Raw genomic sequence first — 15184 nt, 5'->3', positions numbered from 1 at the left:
TTGGACCCACCTTGGTTTGTAGCATTTACCATTACTAGTATGTTGTATTATATATGTGGATACTGATTGAAATTTTTAACAGATTTGTACTTTTTTTAAAAGGAAAGTTGCTAGTTCTGCTTGACCAAGTAGTGCAATCATTATTTTTTTTAATGTTGTGGCTGATTTAACAGGGATATTCACTAATAAATGTATGATGTATACCAATACAGATGGAGCACCCCTGTTGTGGTGAGTGTGTGTATGTATGTATGTGTGTGTGTGTGTCTGGGTGTGTGTGTGTCTGGGTATGTGTGTGTGTGTGACTGGGAGGGGTGGCTGGGGTCCAGGCTGGGTTAGTTGTGTGACCTCTGTTCAGTTACTTTTTCTCTGGAGCTTTGTCCCTGTAAATTGAAGGGATTGGGTGGATGAGCATTCTACATCCCTAATACATAGCCACTGCTTGATGACCTCCAAGAATAGGAAACTTCACTCCCAAGATGACCCATTTGCTTTAGGACAAGTCTTTATATGAAACTGAAATCTGGCTCCCAGCAAACTTCAAGATCTGCTGAGTACAAATAGAGTAAGTTTAATCTTACCTCTTCATCACAGCCCTTCAGATATCAATCACTGGAAATGGTGATTGATCATATTTCCCCCATTCCCCCATCCCCAATTCTTTTCAGGCTAAACATGCTCATTCACTTCCATTTACATATTGTGATATCTTAATCTTCAGCCCCCTCTCCAACTCAATCACCTTTCTCTGAAAAAAGTCAGTTATGTTCTCCTAAAGATTTACCTAAAATTGAACATAATCTTCCAGATGATGGCTGACCAGGTCAGAGGACAATGGAATCATCGTCATCTGAAATATTATGTCTAAGCAATTGCTGTCACCTCTTTGTGTCCAGTCTCCTCATCAATCCATCCTATAAAAATTGCCAGTTATCTTTTATAAAGTCCGCTCCTGATCACGCTCTGCTCAAAACCCTTCCAAGGCTCCTGGTTCATCGCCTGTAGGAAAAAATCTGACTCTTCAAGACCCACCACAGGCTGGCCCTGACCTGATCTCCCATTCCGCCTTTATACAGACTTACTCTAAGTGAAAAGGTCAGCTCATTCCTCACTCCCCTCTGTTCCTTCTTTCCCATAATTTCCACCTTTGGAATGCCTTCACATTCTCTCCCCTCCCAAAATTCTGTACATGGTTAGTATACAAGAGTCAGCTAAAGCCACATCTCTAAAAAGGTTTCGCTGGTCACTGTTCTGAACTCCCGAGTTGGAGGCACACACAATTTGGAGATGAGAATAGGAAACCCCTTCTCCCCACTGAAATGGAAGCTCACAAATATCCCTAAATTCAGAGCTGGAAGAGACCTTAGTTCATCTAGGTCCAGATCATTCTACAGGTGAGGGAATAGGAAGCCTCAAAGTACAATGACTTGCCCTATGTTCATTTTGAAATAAATGTTACATAAGATTTAAGTGACCTTACTATGAAATGGCAGGCCTGCTGATAAGCCTTTGGCTTCCTGAATGTTCTCCAGTGAGGCTGTCTCTCAGCATACTGGGCCTCTTCTGGTCCATGCTGGCAGTATGACCCTGGACAAGTCACTTCTTAATGCATCTGCAGTTCTTTAAGACTAAATTGCAGCAAAGCTGCAGGCCTGAATTGCTACTTTCCTTGTTTGAGAGTTCCCTATACTAATTTAAGGAAAACAAACTGGAAACTGTTAGGTCCCAGTGTCAGAGAACATGGGATGGTAAATTTTTGAATTTCAAATTTTGTTTTACAGTATTTTGAGAAAGGATAGTTGAGAACCAAGGATTTGTTTGTGTTAATCCAACACTTTCAGGGAGAAAGGGTGCTTGCCCCGGCTGACATGGGATAGGGTGGCTCCCTTGGTATAGAAGTTCTGATACCTAGCCAAAGGACCAGGGTTACATTTTAAGAGGCACCACATTCCCTTTGGCTTGAGTCCCCAGCCAGAAGGGGACACTTCAGGGAACTTCTCCACCCAATATCCCAGAAGGCTGACTTCAGCCCTGTGGGCAGCCGCAATACTGGCTACAACATATTATAAAAACAATCTTTAAAAAAAAGTCTATGCATAATATGTATACATGTACATACATTGCAGAACAAATATCACAAGAAAGGGAAGATGGAGGTGGGGGGAGAAAGAACAGAGAACAGAGGAAAGAAGTAAGTAACAAAAGGGTGTAGAGAAGACACAGGGTAAGGGTGTAGGGTAAAAGGCAGAATAAGAAGGGAAGGGGGAAAGAAGAAATAAGGCACAGGATAAGTAACTCAACAGCTTAGGGCAGTAAATAGAAGTCCCGCTGCGAGCTCCAGCTAGGGGCCCTGTACAGATTCAGCATGAAGCATCTTTTCTGGGAGTTGAAGAGGCACATTTTATTCCACTGAATTCTCACCATCCCCACGTCGGTACTCTCTAGTTGTCCTTTCAGATGCCTTCAGGAAACAGAGCTAGGTGGGGAAATCTCAGAACACCGTTCCTGGTCCAGTTGGTGGGTAGGGCTCTTGTGGCACCAAGACTTATCTTCTCAGTGGACAACTATGTACATACACACACACATACACACACACACACACACAAACACACACCTTAAATGGAGGGCTTTTGGAGGACATAATCTCCCTTTGGCTGCTTAGTATAGAAATAGAAAACATGGGCTCAAATCCAATCATTTTGCAAACACAGTGCAGCCTTGGGGAAAACACTTTCCTTTTCTGTGACTCAGTTTACTCCCTATCCAATAAGGATATTAGTCTAAATAACTAGGGTCCCTTTCAGTTCTGACATCAGATGACACAAATCCTGCCTTTGAGACCCAATAGTACCAACTTCTTTAGGTATTTGGGAAGGGAATCCAAGGACTAGCTTTGCCACTAACTGATTCTGTAAGCTTGAGCAAAGCCATTTAAGTCTCTCTAGTCCTCAACTTGCTCTTCCATAAAATAGAGGGCTTGGACCAGATCTCTAAACTGTCTCTTGTTCTAAATCCTATAACATTAAACCACTCCCTACCTCACCTCACCCCAGCCGACCCTGATGACATGAGCCTGTCCTCTCAGCATCTAAATGTGTTGAGTTCCAGTCTACAAATCCCTTAAATCAAGCTGGGGAGAAGAGATCAAGATCAGAGTTCAGATTTTCCTTCTCTTATACAGGACAAAACCATAATTTCAGACCATCCAACTTCCCTTACTGTCAACTCCATCTTCATCAAATAACTTACAACAAGCTCCTTTAAGAGACACTTAGCATGACTTTAACTTTTTGCCAGGCCCCAACTAGGAAGGAAAAAGGAATAAAACCTAGTCTTTTCCCTCTATCTGGCAAAGGAGTGTAGGGATCAAAATCACTGTAATACAAAGTTGTTTATTGTTGTGTTTGTCTTTCATTCTCAAAGAGGACCAAGACATCAAGATGATGACACAACTTGCAGTTGACTTTGAGTGAGGGAGGGCTGTGCTAGGTCACCAACCTCACTTTCTTCTCCTGAGCCATCTGGGTCTAGGGGCCTGATATTCGTCAGGATGGCTGGAGATGGTCCAGGATGCAATGGGAGACTTGGCTGTATACAACAAAGTTATATATAGCCAGATTTAGAATATGGAACCTTGCTGGTGCTTCCCCATCTATTCGCCCACTCCATGAACTGTACATGGCTGTTCAGGATTACGGGAATTTCCTCCACCTCCATCCCCTAAACCAAATTCTTCAATTTGGCAATGTTCACAGAGGCTGCAGGGGGAGTAAGAAGAGGCTAAGTAGTTGATGAAAAAGGACATCTGAGCCCCCAAGACACAACAAGGGGAAAACAGGGAGCTCTTAAAGGAGTACTACTGAAGGCTAGATTCATTCCCATGAGTCCAGAGTGACAAAACTATAAGCATAAGAGATTAAACTAAATCAGGGTTTTCCAAAAGCACAGTCTTAGAGCTGGAAGGAACAAGCGTTTATTAAGCACCTACCATGTTCCAGGCACTGGTACTTTACAACATTTCATTTGATCTTCACAACAACTCTAAGAGGTAAATGCTATTATTATCCCTATTTTACAGATAAGAAAACTGAGACACAGAAATTAAGTGATTTGCCCAGGGTCACACAGCTAGTGTGTGAACAGTTACGAACTCAGGTCTCTCTAAGTCAATTTCCAGCACTTGACCTACTGGTCTCTGTTTAGCTGCCTCAAAGGAGCTCTGGAAGCATTTCCCTCCTCTAAGGTGGGGAACCTGCAGCTTCAAGATCACGTGGCCCTTTAGGGCCTCAAATGTGACCCTTTGACTGAATCCAAACTTCACAGAACAAATCACCTTAATAAAAGGATTTGTTCTGTAAAATTTGGACTGTCAAAAGGCTACACTTGAGGACCTAGAAGGCTACGTGTAGCCTCACAGCTGCAGGTTTTCCATCCCTGCTTTAAGAGAAAGCTCTGGCTGTGGGGCAGCCAGAGAGGCACCACTAGTGAACAGCAGTAGGAGAAGAGAATTCCATATGGAGGAGAAGTGGACTAAGGCAGGTCAGTACAAGAAAATGAAATGTCGGGCACATCTATTGTGAGCTGAGAAGTGAAGGAAAGGCTGTAAGAATCTCTATAGAAGACATGTACTAAGAAGTTCAGAGATTTGCAGTGGGAGCTCCACCTAGGGTGTGCTGTAAATGAAGAGGTTTACAAGTCTGGGGAGAAATGGTCACTAGTTGGTACCGTTCTATATATGGGTTCTAGTTTTAGCCCATACATAGGCTATTTGTTTTAAAATGTAAATAAACTCCTTCTATGAGCCTTGTGATTTGGGTACATTTAAGGGGAATTGGCGGGAATAACCTGGGTAGAGTCAAAAAGTTCTGAACAGGGAGTGGCAGATGATAGGTCTAGTGATTGTTGGACATGGCTGTGTTAATTTATTTTGCTCAACAGTATGTTTTTGTACCTCCATTGGAGGCAGGGTAGGAAAGTAACATGTCACTGGGAAGTGATGTTAAAAAAAATACCTTTAAAAAAATAGTTTCACGGGAAGAAAATAAGATTTGAAAGGTAGGCTAAGAATTGATTCTTGAGGGCCTTAAATGTCAGGGTAAGGTTATCTATACTTTATTCTCTAGGTACAGAAGAATTGCACTTTTTAAAGCAGGGAAGTGGGTAGGAACAGAGCCCACTTATTATGAAGTTGTCAAAATGTGCAGAAAGCATTGAAGGGGGAGACTCAAAAGAATGACAGTAGCTGGGGCCTCCCACAAATCGCCACTTAGTCAGTCTTTAGTGTGGGCAAACAAGGGTCTACAGGACCATGAAAAACGTATCCCTTGAAACCAGGAATGAGGATGCCCAGAATGAACAGGACTGGGTTAGGGCTGCTCAAATAGGCACCCCTGTGGAAATAATGCCAGTCAGTTGTGGAAAACAGGAAATTAGAGCTGGAAGGAACCTCAGTTAAACAGAAATGCCCTCTACGATACTTCTAACGCTTTCAATGATGGGAAACTCAACAACCTCTGAGGTAGTCCATGTCCAACTCTTATAAGTGACCATGTGTGTGTCTTCCTTTTCAATGAGCACCAAAGAAGCATAGAATGTCAGGACTGAAAGGGATGTTTGAGATCATTAGATCATTATCTCACCTTCCTGGCATTTCCTGGCATCTACAAGGGGCTCATCTTTATTTTCATTAACCTTCAAATGAAATTTACTATTTTCTTTAATGATGAATGCTGGCAACAATCCTCAACAGTGTTAGCAATACCAGTGACTTTGTCACCAATACAAATTGTCACAGATATGTGGCAGCGAGGTGGCTCACTGGTTAGGGCTGTTGGACTTGGAATAAGGAAATCAAGAGTTTGAATCTGGCATCAAACACCTGTTAACTGGGTGACCCTGGGTAAATCATTTAACCTCTGAGCTTCAGTTTCCTCATCTATAAAACAGGGATAATAATAGCATATACCTCCCAGTGTTATTTTGAGGCAATGAAATGTTTTGCAAACTTTGCAAAGCTATACGAATCTTAATTATTATCATATCATGAAATATTACACATGCTCACCATTACTTCAAAATTACCGTATTACTTAGACCTGCTGCTAGATATATTACTATCACAATCGAAAAAAAAAAAACCTTGATAACTCTATTCAACATAATTAGGTTCCTTTGTAATCCTATGTATTTAATTTTACGCATCTAAAAGTATTATTCTGAGAAGGGATCTACAGGCTAGACTTCCAAAAGGGTCCAGGACATAACCTCTGACCTGGTCCAACATTTTTATTTTCTGGGTGAGGAACCTAGGACCCAAAGAAGTGAGTTTGCCTATCACACTTGTAGTAAAAATGGCAGAGAACTGGAAAATGTACTGAGGTCCAGTGTTCTTTGCACCATATAGATGCTCATAGATGTACTTTTTAGTTTCCCTATCATACCATTCTACTTTTCACATCCTCTAGCTTTTCAAAGTTCTTCTGAAAATGTAGTGTTCAGAACTGGATGAATGTAACACACTAGATGTGGTCTTAGCAGACCAGAGAACAGTGGGAATGTTTGGGATATTTTGCTTCTATTCATGTAGCCTAAGGCCCCATTAGCTATTTAGTCTATCATACCTTGACTCAGAGAACTTCTGGTCCACTAAAATCTCCAGGTCTTTACCCACATGAATTATGGTCTAATATTTGTGCTGATTTTTTTTTTTAATTCAAAAGATGCAAGATTTACTTCACAACTGATTTTGGCAGAGACCTCATACTGCCTAGTTACTAGAAGTGTCGATTGGGTCCTTTCTGGAGTTGTTCCCCTGCCTCAAGCATCTTTTCCCCACTCTTTGGGCTGTGTTAGCAGCTTAATTTTAGGTATGTGGTGGCTACAAGTAGGAGAGATTTGTCTTCCCACTCCCCCTACCCACTATCCATACAGGAATACCCAAGATGTCTCATATGTGGGAAAAAAAGAGGTCTAGTTCACAGTACAGATATACTAGCTTGTTCATTACTTGGCTGCAGATATGTGGCGCTTCTGTGGTTAGAATCTGGATTACAGTTCCTCTGTGCAGTTTAGCTATTAGGCAAAGTGCTAGGAACATAGTAAACACCAATCTAATGACACCTTGATTAACAAATCTGGGAGCCAAATTCTTTTATAATGAAGTAAGCTGCCCTTCCCCGCCCTGCTCCCCAATCTTTCTCTCTCTCTCTCTCTCACACACACACACACAGAAAAGTTCTATCAGAACCTAGAAATCCAGTCCAAACCAAACCCTTATTTTACAAATCAGGAAACAAGGCAAAAAAAAAAGACAAAATAATTTGCCTGGGGTCACACTGCACATTAGTAGCTGTTGTTGGGACTTGTTCCAGAGCTTGGCAGCATCCCCCAACTAAAATAAAACTATTTCCCAGTTGGCAGGTGTTGAGACAAACTAGACTAAGAGTTCTTACCCTGGGACCCATGATTTTTTTGTTGTTGTTGTTAACTGCATTTCAGCATAATTGGTTTCCTTTGAAATCCTATGTATTTCACTGTATTCGTTTATAAACATTAGTCAGAGGGATCCAAAGACTTCACAGACTGTCAAAGTGGTTCATGACAAAATAGGTTAAGAACTCCTGGTTGAGATAAATTCTCTTATTTTACAAAAGAAACTGGGCCCTTGAGAAAGGATGTGATTCATATAAAGTCAAACAGTAAATCAGTGACTTGAATTAGGATCACAATTTCAAAGGAAACAATCCTTCCAGGTTTAAAATCCATATGCCTTTGCACAGTTGAGGTAAATCGATTCGGCCTATAAATAAACAGGGCAATCTGCTATTTATTTCAGCTACTTCAGTATTTTCTGCCTTTTTTCCTCTTCTCAAACTATTCCAGGGGCCATAATCAGTTGCTCTCTCATCACCATGCAGTGGAAGAAGCCATATATGGTACAGAGTTCTGTTCTGCAAGTTCAGAATACCTCACTTAGAGGATGCTGACCAATAAAAGCTTTATGCCCAAAGTGGGCAAGGGCAAGCAGCTGATGCTTTCAGGTGCTGTTAACACATAAGGAATTGAACCTAAAACTGTAGAGACATAACAGTCCTTACCAATGAAGAGCCTAAGTTGCTTTTAAAAGTGGTTAAGACTTGGCACATTGTACAAATATTGCTTAAACACTAATTATCTACATTTATCTATAACTTCAATACTCAAAAGTTACATAATTTCATCACTAGGCAATGTTTCCTGAATTGCTATGGGCTAAAAGCTACCTGGTAGGAAACCTTCTGGTGACAAGCCCTCTGCACAGACTATGAGAGCCATTCCAACTTTGTAGGACTTACCTTTCTGAACTTTCTCTCTGTTCGTAAAGGCTTCAAGTACTCAGGATCACCTTTTCTGCCCAAGGAAATAAGATAAGTAGGTAGAACTATTTTGAGACTCAGAAGTAAAATACATTAAGCAGAGTAATAAGTAAAAATGAGACAACACCTATTTATTGGTTACTATTTCTTCCAATCTTAAAATATTTTTTCTTACAGTTTACAAATATCCTCCCCTGAAGTCCTACTCCAATGTCGTCTTGCGGTGTGTAGATAATTAAGTTGTTGAAGGCCATTCCAGCAGAGTAAGGTATGGTAGGATGAACCTACCAAAATATCAAACTACTGAAGTGCAGGGAAGCTCATCACCAGAAGGCTGGCCATCAAGTAACGATTATTTTTGCCTACAGCAACTCAGCAAGTACCTGCAATGGGTGTGTATATCTATCTGGACAGTAATCGTACTGATAAAATAATGAATCTTTTGAATGATGAAGAACAAAGATGACAAATGTTTAATCAGCATTTATGTTATGACTTTTTCTTTAAAAGTCTACTTAGAAGTTTTGTTTTTTTTCCCTTAATCTGTCTGGACCTGTGCTACCCTAACACCTGGAAGCAACACAATTTTCAGGGGCAACCAATCAGGCTGTAGAATAGTTTTCCCAAGGGGTACATGAATTTGAATGGGAAAAACATCTTTATTTCACTAACTCTTGGTTTCCTCATAATCCTAAGTATTTTTATTTACACATTTTAAAACATAGGGGCTCAAACGCTTCACATCAAAACGTCAAAGGGATTCATAACCCAAGGTTAAGAAGTTCTGCTCTAGAGGGCATGCTTTGTAAATTAAGCCCTATAATGTCAAACATTGACTCCAAAACGCCATCAATCATTAAACTGCTTTTACATTGGTTTAAAAGTGTATAAGTATTTGACCTACTGTAACCCAATCAATCATCTTCCAGTTGATAAATCTGAAGGGTAGTTATTTTAATTTACACTAACAGAAAATATCAAGGTCCCATATCCTTCAATATATAGCATCAATGGGAAAAGTTAGCTCAGATTCAAACATGCAAATTTCTTGCACAAGGCCACTGGCACAAGAGGAAACCCAAGGGTACCAGGCAAAGAAGCAAGTTTTATAATTATTCTCAGAAAGTCAAGGCAAGTGCTCAGAGTTTGGTCTTAGGCAGTGAATTCTTACCACCTGAGATTACAACCAAACAACTCAAGAAAAAAAAAACAAAAACAGTAACTTCTTTGTTAGGAACATGTTCCCATTCTAGCAGTTGGCATTACTCATTGATCATTGCAAAGAATAGAATCAGAGGGGTAGAGAAGTGTGGGGCTCAGTTTTTAATCTGATATATGATGGTGGGAGTAAAGTTCCAAGCTTTCATTTGATATATGCTAGGTGCTAACCCACACAACAAATCCCATCCCATCAAAGAGCTCATTAAAGAGAGAGAAACATAGTTCATTATTACTGGGAATGATCAAAGGAGTAGATGAAACTTTATGAAGGCACCGTTTCAGGGAACATCTTTCATAGTTTTGTCATAGGACTTAGAGATAGAAGGTCCTTAAATAAGAACTTATCTAAAAGTCCCTCATTTGATAACAGGATTGGAAAATGAGGCACAGAAAGCGGAAATGATTTTCCAAGGACCATCTGGACGGTGGAAGAGCTAAGATAAAAAATCAGATTCTCTGAATCCCAATCCAGGGGTCTGTCCACTATATCAGTCTGACAACTTCTGAGATATTTTCTAATCAGCCTCCCCTTTCCCCATCTACCACTTCTCAGTCCCTTCTCTACCAGACAGAAGGATCCATTGCTACTTGTGCACTTTGTTATAAAACATTTAATGTTAACCTACAACACAATGTAAACTTTATGAAAAAAAATTTTAAGTACACTAGATTTATTCAGTAAATGACCACATAACTATTCAGATGCAGTATAGGTAGGGTCATTACATCCTTTTTTTAGGATAGGTTTCCTCACTCTGTTCCATTAATTCTGCATTTAAGGGTTTCAATCCCTGCTTGGTCACATTCTGCAGTTTTTTCTTGGGCCTTGGCACCATTTGCAATTTTCATAATGACTGCTCAGTTGAGGGTTCCAAGTTCTTTTTAGGGGTTCTTGCACATTTGTTGGATGTTTGCTTTTTTGTCTTTTTAAAGATTCTCCGATGTCATCTCACAAATTTCTGACCAGGTTCAAACAAAGGGGAAAGAAAAATCGGCTGCAGATATTCTGCAGACATGGAAGGAAAGGCCTGGAGGGCTGAATGTTAGGTTGCACAAATCCAGCAGACTCCAAGTCAGGTATCTTTGCTTGGTCATGTTCCAAGTGGTTCAGCTAAATCAGCAACCTCAACATTGGAAGTACTTAAGCCTGAATTGAACTTCGTTCTCCCCGATCAGCTGCTGAGTGTGACTCTTGTAAACAACTGCTCAAAGATCCCAGAGATTATGTGGACACTGTTCAGCATTCTCTCGTACATTTCACTGAGCATTCTCACCACCACTCCCACCACTCCCATACCCTGAGTTCCACTTTAGTAATAGTGTATTGGCATCAAGTGCAAAACTCAAGGGAAGGAGACTGCACCTAGAGACAGAACAACAGCTGACCTCAATTAGAGGCTGTTTGAAAAGGAAGGAGAATGGGGTTCTGGTAGTCCCTTTAAGCCAAAAGCAAAACAAGCAAGGTGTTTCCAAAAGTAGTGACTAAAGATTCTGGTCTCCAACCCAAACCCCTTCACCCAATCACACAATTATCAAAAAGCAAGAGAGACAGGAGGGGAGCATTCTAAATCAAGTCAGAGGTTTAATAATTAAAGTACTGGGAAAAAAAATGAAAAAAAATGAGATCAAATGGGCTCCATCTCTGCATAACCCTATACTCTGAAAAACATCAAAATTTATTAAGGTATTTATTAACCTTCTATGTCCTGCTAAGAGGATACCTGTATACTCAAGCAGGGAGGTTGACTCAGGATTAAATTGAAAATTATCTCCTATCTAGTCTGACATGAACAGACTTCATATAGGCTTGAATGAAGAACTTGGCTTGTATTTCTAAAGTCACTGTGAAGACAGCTTTTAAGATATATGCTTGTGGTTTGTTTTCTTTTAATTCAGTCCTGAAACAGTAGGAAATGAGGCTGGAAAGCAATATAAGTCCATGGAAAAATTTTAGCTCTATCAGAGTTGACATATCTGATATGGTTGCATATGCCAAAAACAATGAGATATTCAGAGAACTCCTGGTGACTTCAGTGGTCCCACACTCTGCCCCCACTGGTGACATCCCTGATAAGAGGGATGAACTGAACACTGATAATGTGGAGCATAAAATAGCTGCCTTAAAGTCAAATAAGAGATGCAGCCTCTGAAGTCTGTAGGTCCAAACAAATTAAGTCTTATCTTGATCTCAATACCTTGGCCCATAGTACGTTGGGGCCTGCAGTATCAGTAGGTTACATCTCTCCTCCTAATATCCAGTACTTTCACTATAGAACATTTTGAGTTGCCCATCAGTTCACACTGGTCTCAGTTCCCTAAATTAGATTCTCACTACCTAACTCAACCCTGGGCTAAAACTTCAGGTATGTAATACATAGCCTATTAATCTCTGGTCCAAGGGCCCTATGATGTCCACACAACATTCAGGGGACAAAAATAAAATTTCTTGCCTCAAGCAAGCATCTACAGGAGAAACACACATGCCTTCCATTTTAGGCATATAAATCCTGCCCAGGTTCCCTTCAAGGCCTTTATTCCTTTTATACTTAAAAATAAAACTAAAGTTACACTGCAGCACACATACACACAAACAGGGTAACTCCTGTTTCTTTGTAGGCTCAACCCTGTAACCCGAAATCTCTGGGGGAAAAAGGAGTGGAGTAGAGAATGGGGTAGGAGGAAGTAGGAGTGAAGATTCCTGTATGACAACAGGGAAGGAAAGCTAACATCCTTTGGTTCAGACTCCAAACTAACCATCTGACTGAGACCCCTGAAAAAGCTACACTTGTGTGCAGTTGTATTGTGTGTGTTATTACATAGATCCTGAGAGGGCTACAGTCTTCACTCACTGATTCACCCTCAACAGTGTATGCATGGGAGTGGGCTCTAAGTACAAGATCATAGACTGCAACAGCCTCTTCGGAGAGCTGAGGAGGACAAGAGTGGGCATCTAAGCAAACCAATGCACGGAGCCTTTATTACACTAATGTAGGTTAAGAAACCCAGGACAAAAATTTATCTGGTAAAGATTGGCTCTTTAGCAAATAAAATCAAGGGAAAAAAATGTCAGCCCCATTCCTTTGGTCATTACAAAGCAACAGAAAAAAAAAAAGATTTGTATATAGTGGGAAATTGAAGAAACACCTCAGTCTGTCCCTTCTCTTCCCTCAGTCTCCTCTCCATGGAAGCAAGAGGAGCAATTCTTCAGTAGACGTTGGGATATAGTTGGTTGTTGGTGGTTTTATTATTTTTCTATAAAAGCTATAAAGAATGAGAACAGGTGAGGGAGTGTCCCATCCCACCAAAAGGGTTATGGGTTGATCAGAAGAGGCATTCCCTCTTGTATCCCTTCCTGTGAATGGAAAGCAGGGGCTCGGTACACAGGCAGGAGGGAAGCAGTGGGATTGTAGAACAGACGCACTTGCTGGTTCCCTCTCTCACAGACCACACAGGTTGTGGCTGATACAGGCAGCATGGTTTCTGATCCTCAGTCCCCCCACCCCTGCCCTCTTAGGATGCAGCAGTCTTTTAAAAAAAATATTGTATTATAATAATAATATGAATTTCTCTTTTTTTCATTTTGTTTTCTTTTGGGGATAGAGGAAGTGGGGCTGAGGGCAAAAGCGTCAATCGTCTGTGAGGTCCTGAACAAAAAGCACTTCCGTCTGGCTGAGTCCAGCCTCCTGCAGCGTGGGGGGGTTGGGCCACTCCTCTGAGGGAAGGCAGGGCAGCACCCGTCGGGGGAAGTTGGCCTCAATCTGAAACTTCTCAGGGCTTTCCTTCAAGGAGAACAAGAAATCATGGATTACCTGCAATAATTACACAGAAAAAGGGAAGGAGATGAGAAGCATGGATTACTTTCATTTATTCAAGAGAACATGTAGCAAATACCTTCTAAATATTCTGAAATATTAAAGGCCTTTCAGTTATGACTTCAAAATATGAAACATTCTCAGGATCCTGAGTCCCAACCATAATCATAACATGATTCTAAACTCCAAGTCTTTCAAGACAACTTTGCAGGAAATTTACCAAGACAGTCCATTTAAGACATGATCATTATTTACATAAATAATGAAAGCAAAATGCTCTTCTTCTGACAGCTGCCCTCCATATTTCTGGATTTACATACTGGTAGACTGGGAGAGTCTCATAGATGGATGAAACTATAATTGAAGCCCCAGTGCTTCATTCTGAGAGAGATTTTGATTTGATACTGGTTCTGGGAAATGTGAGTACTCACCTCTACTAGTTTTAATCCCTTGGACTGCAATTCCAGATTTGAGAACACAAAAATATGCAAACTGTATGTGTATGCTGAACTCAGAATTTTTCTAATAATAACTTCTATATGCATTTAAATAGTATTATGGTTTATAAAGCACTTTTCTCAATCCTATGAGATAAATAGTATAAAAATCCTCACTTTACAGATGAAGAAAGTTAAGCCTTGAGATTAATGAACTTTTTCAAGGTAATCTCTCTGAAGTGGTGGAACCAATACCTGAATTCAGGTCTTGTGGCTCTGGAGAACCAAAAGCAAGTGCTGTGATAAAGCAGAGCAATTCTCCTTAATTGGAAAGACGAGAGACATATTATTCATTAATTTTTCCAAAGCTTTCTGGATTTTTTTTTTTTTGCATTTTTTACTTGTATCTCCCCTGGAGTAACAATTATTATTGCAGCTCACATTTCAAAAGCAACATGAACGTGAGGCAGGTAAAGTTCTTATTATTCCTTCTTTGCAGATGAAGGGACTAAGGTTCAGAGAAAAGAAGCTATTTATGCTTTCCTCCTCTATTCAGGACGAAAAATAATGGCTTTTAATTTGTGGCAGCTTCTACACAAACCTTGATCATTTTAGACATCTTTTTCTGTACATTACCTATTTCCATCGTATTCTTAAAAGTGCAAAAACTATCACTGCACATGGCCTTCCAGATGTTAACATGCTACTGTTTTGTACAAAGGGAGGACAAAGTTTTTCTTTTCAATAATGACACCCACAATATGTTGGTTTTCTATCTTCAGGGAAAAGTATTTTAAGGAAGGATTTCAGGATCCTGTTCTGGTTTAAAAGTGAGGATTTAAAGTAATTATCTTATAATTTGGGTTATTTTTTCCCAAATGCGTTTGCCTAATAAGTCTTCTTCCCCTTTTCTGCCTACTTACATAAGCTTGATAGCCTTTGCAACAGTTCTCCTATAAACACAGCTTTCATTATCCCTTAAAGTTTAGTATCCAAGGCATTCTTGAAATTGTCACCATGCATTCTCTTTCGGATAATAGAAGGTGAGTACAAAGGTGTTCTATCTAGTCAGCTAGGTTCTAACAGGCAAGAATTGTAAATGAGATAGCTTGTATGTGGCAGGGGTGGAGTTTTTGCTCTAAGTGTATAGAGAAAAGCTGTGTGTTAAGATCCTGACCTATAAAATGAGCTGGAGAAGGAAATGGCAACCCACTCCAGTATCTATGCCAAGAAAACCCCAAATGAAGTCATGGAGAATCAGATACAACTGAAATGACTTAACAACAACAACATCGTGAACATGAGGGTCAAAATATGAAGCCTCGAAGAGTAGCGTCATCATGCTAGTAGAAGCCCAAGT

General features: G+C 40.3%; 1 protein-coding gene across 4 annotated transcripts in view; it reads right to left on the bottom strand.

Moving 5' to 3' along the window:
• Window positions 1-11137: 11137 nt before the first annotated feature.
• FAF2 (Fas associated factor family member 2) overlaps window positions 11138-15184 on the bottom strand; it is a 95108-nt gene continuing 91061 nt past the window's right edge. For all 4 annotated transcript variants that reach the window (XM_072631088.1, XM_072631089.1, XM_072631090.1 and 1 more), the window contains exon 11: window positions 11138-13384. In XM_072631088.1, the coding sequence (XP_072487189.1) occupies window positions 13202-13384 (183 nt within the window). In that variant the 3' untranslated portion in view covers window positions 11138-13201. The remainder of the gene's footprint in view (window positions 13385-15184) is intronic.

This window comes from Notamacropus eugenii, chromosome 1, assembly GCF_028372415.1.
Source record: "Notamacropus eugenii isolate mMacEug1 chromosome 1, mMacEug1.pri_v2, whole genome shotgun sequence".
In the NCBI taxonomy this organism is placed as follows: Eukaryota; Metazoa; Chordata; class Mammalia; order Diprotodontia; family Macropodidae; genus Notamacropus; species Notamacropus eugenii.
The sequence above is the reverse complement of the archived record's forward strand: the minus strand, read 5'-3'. Positions and strand labels throughout refer to the sequence as shown.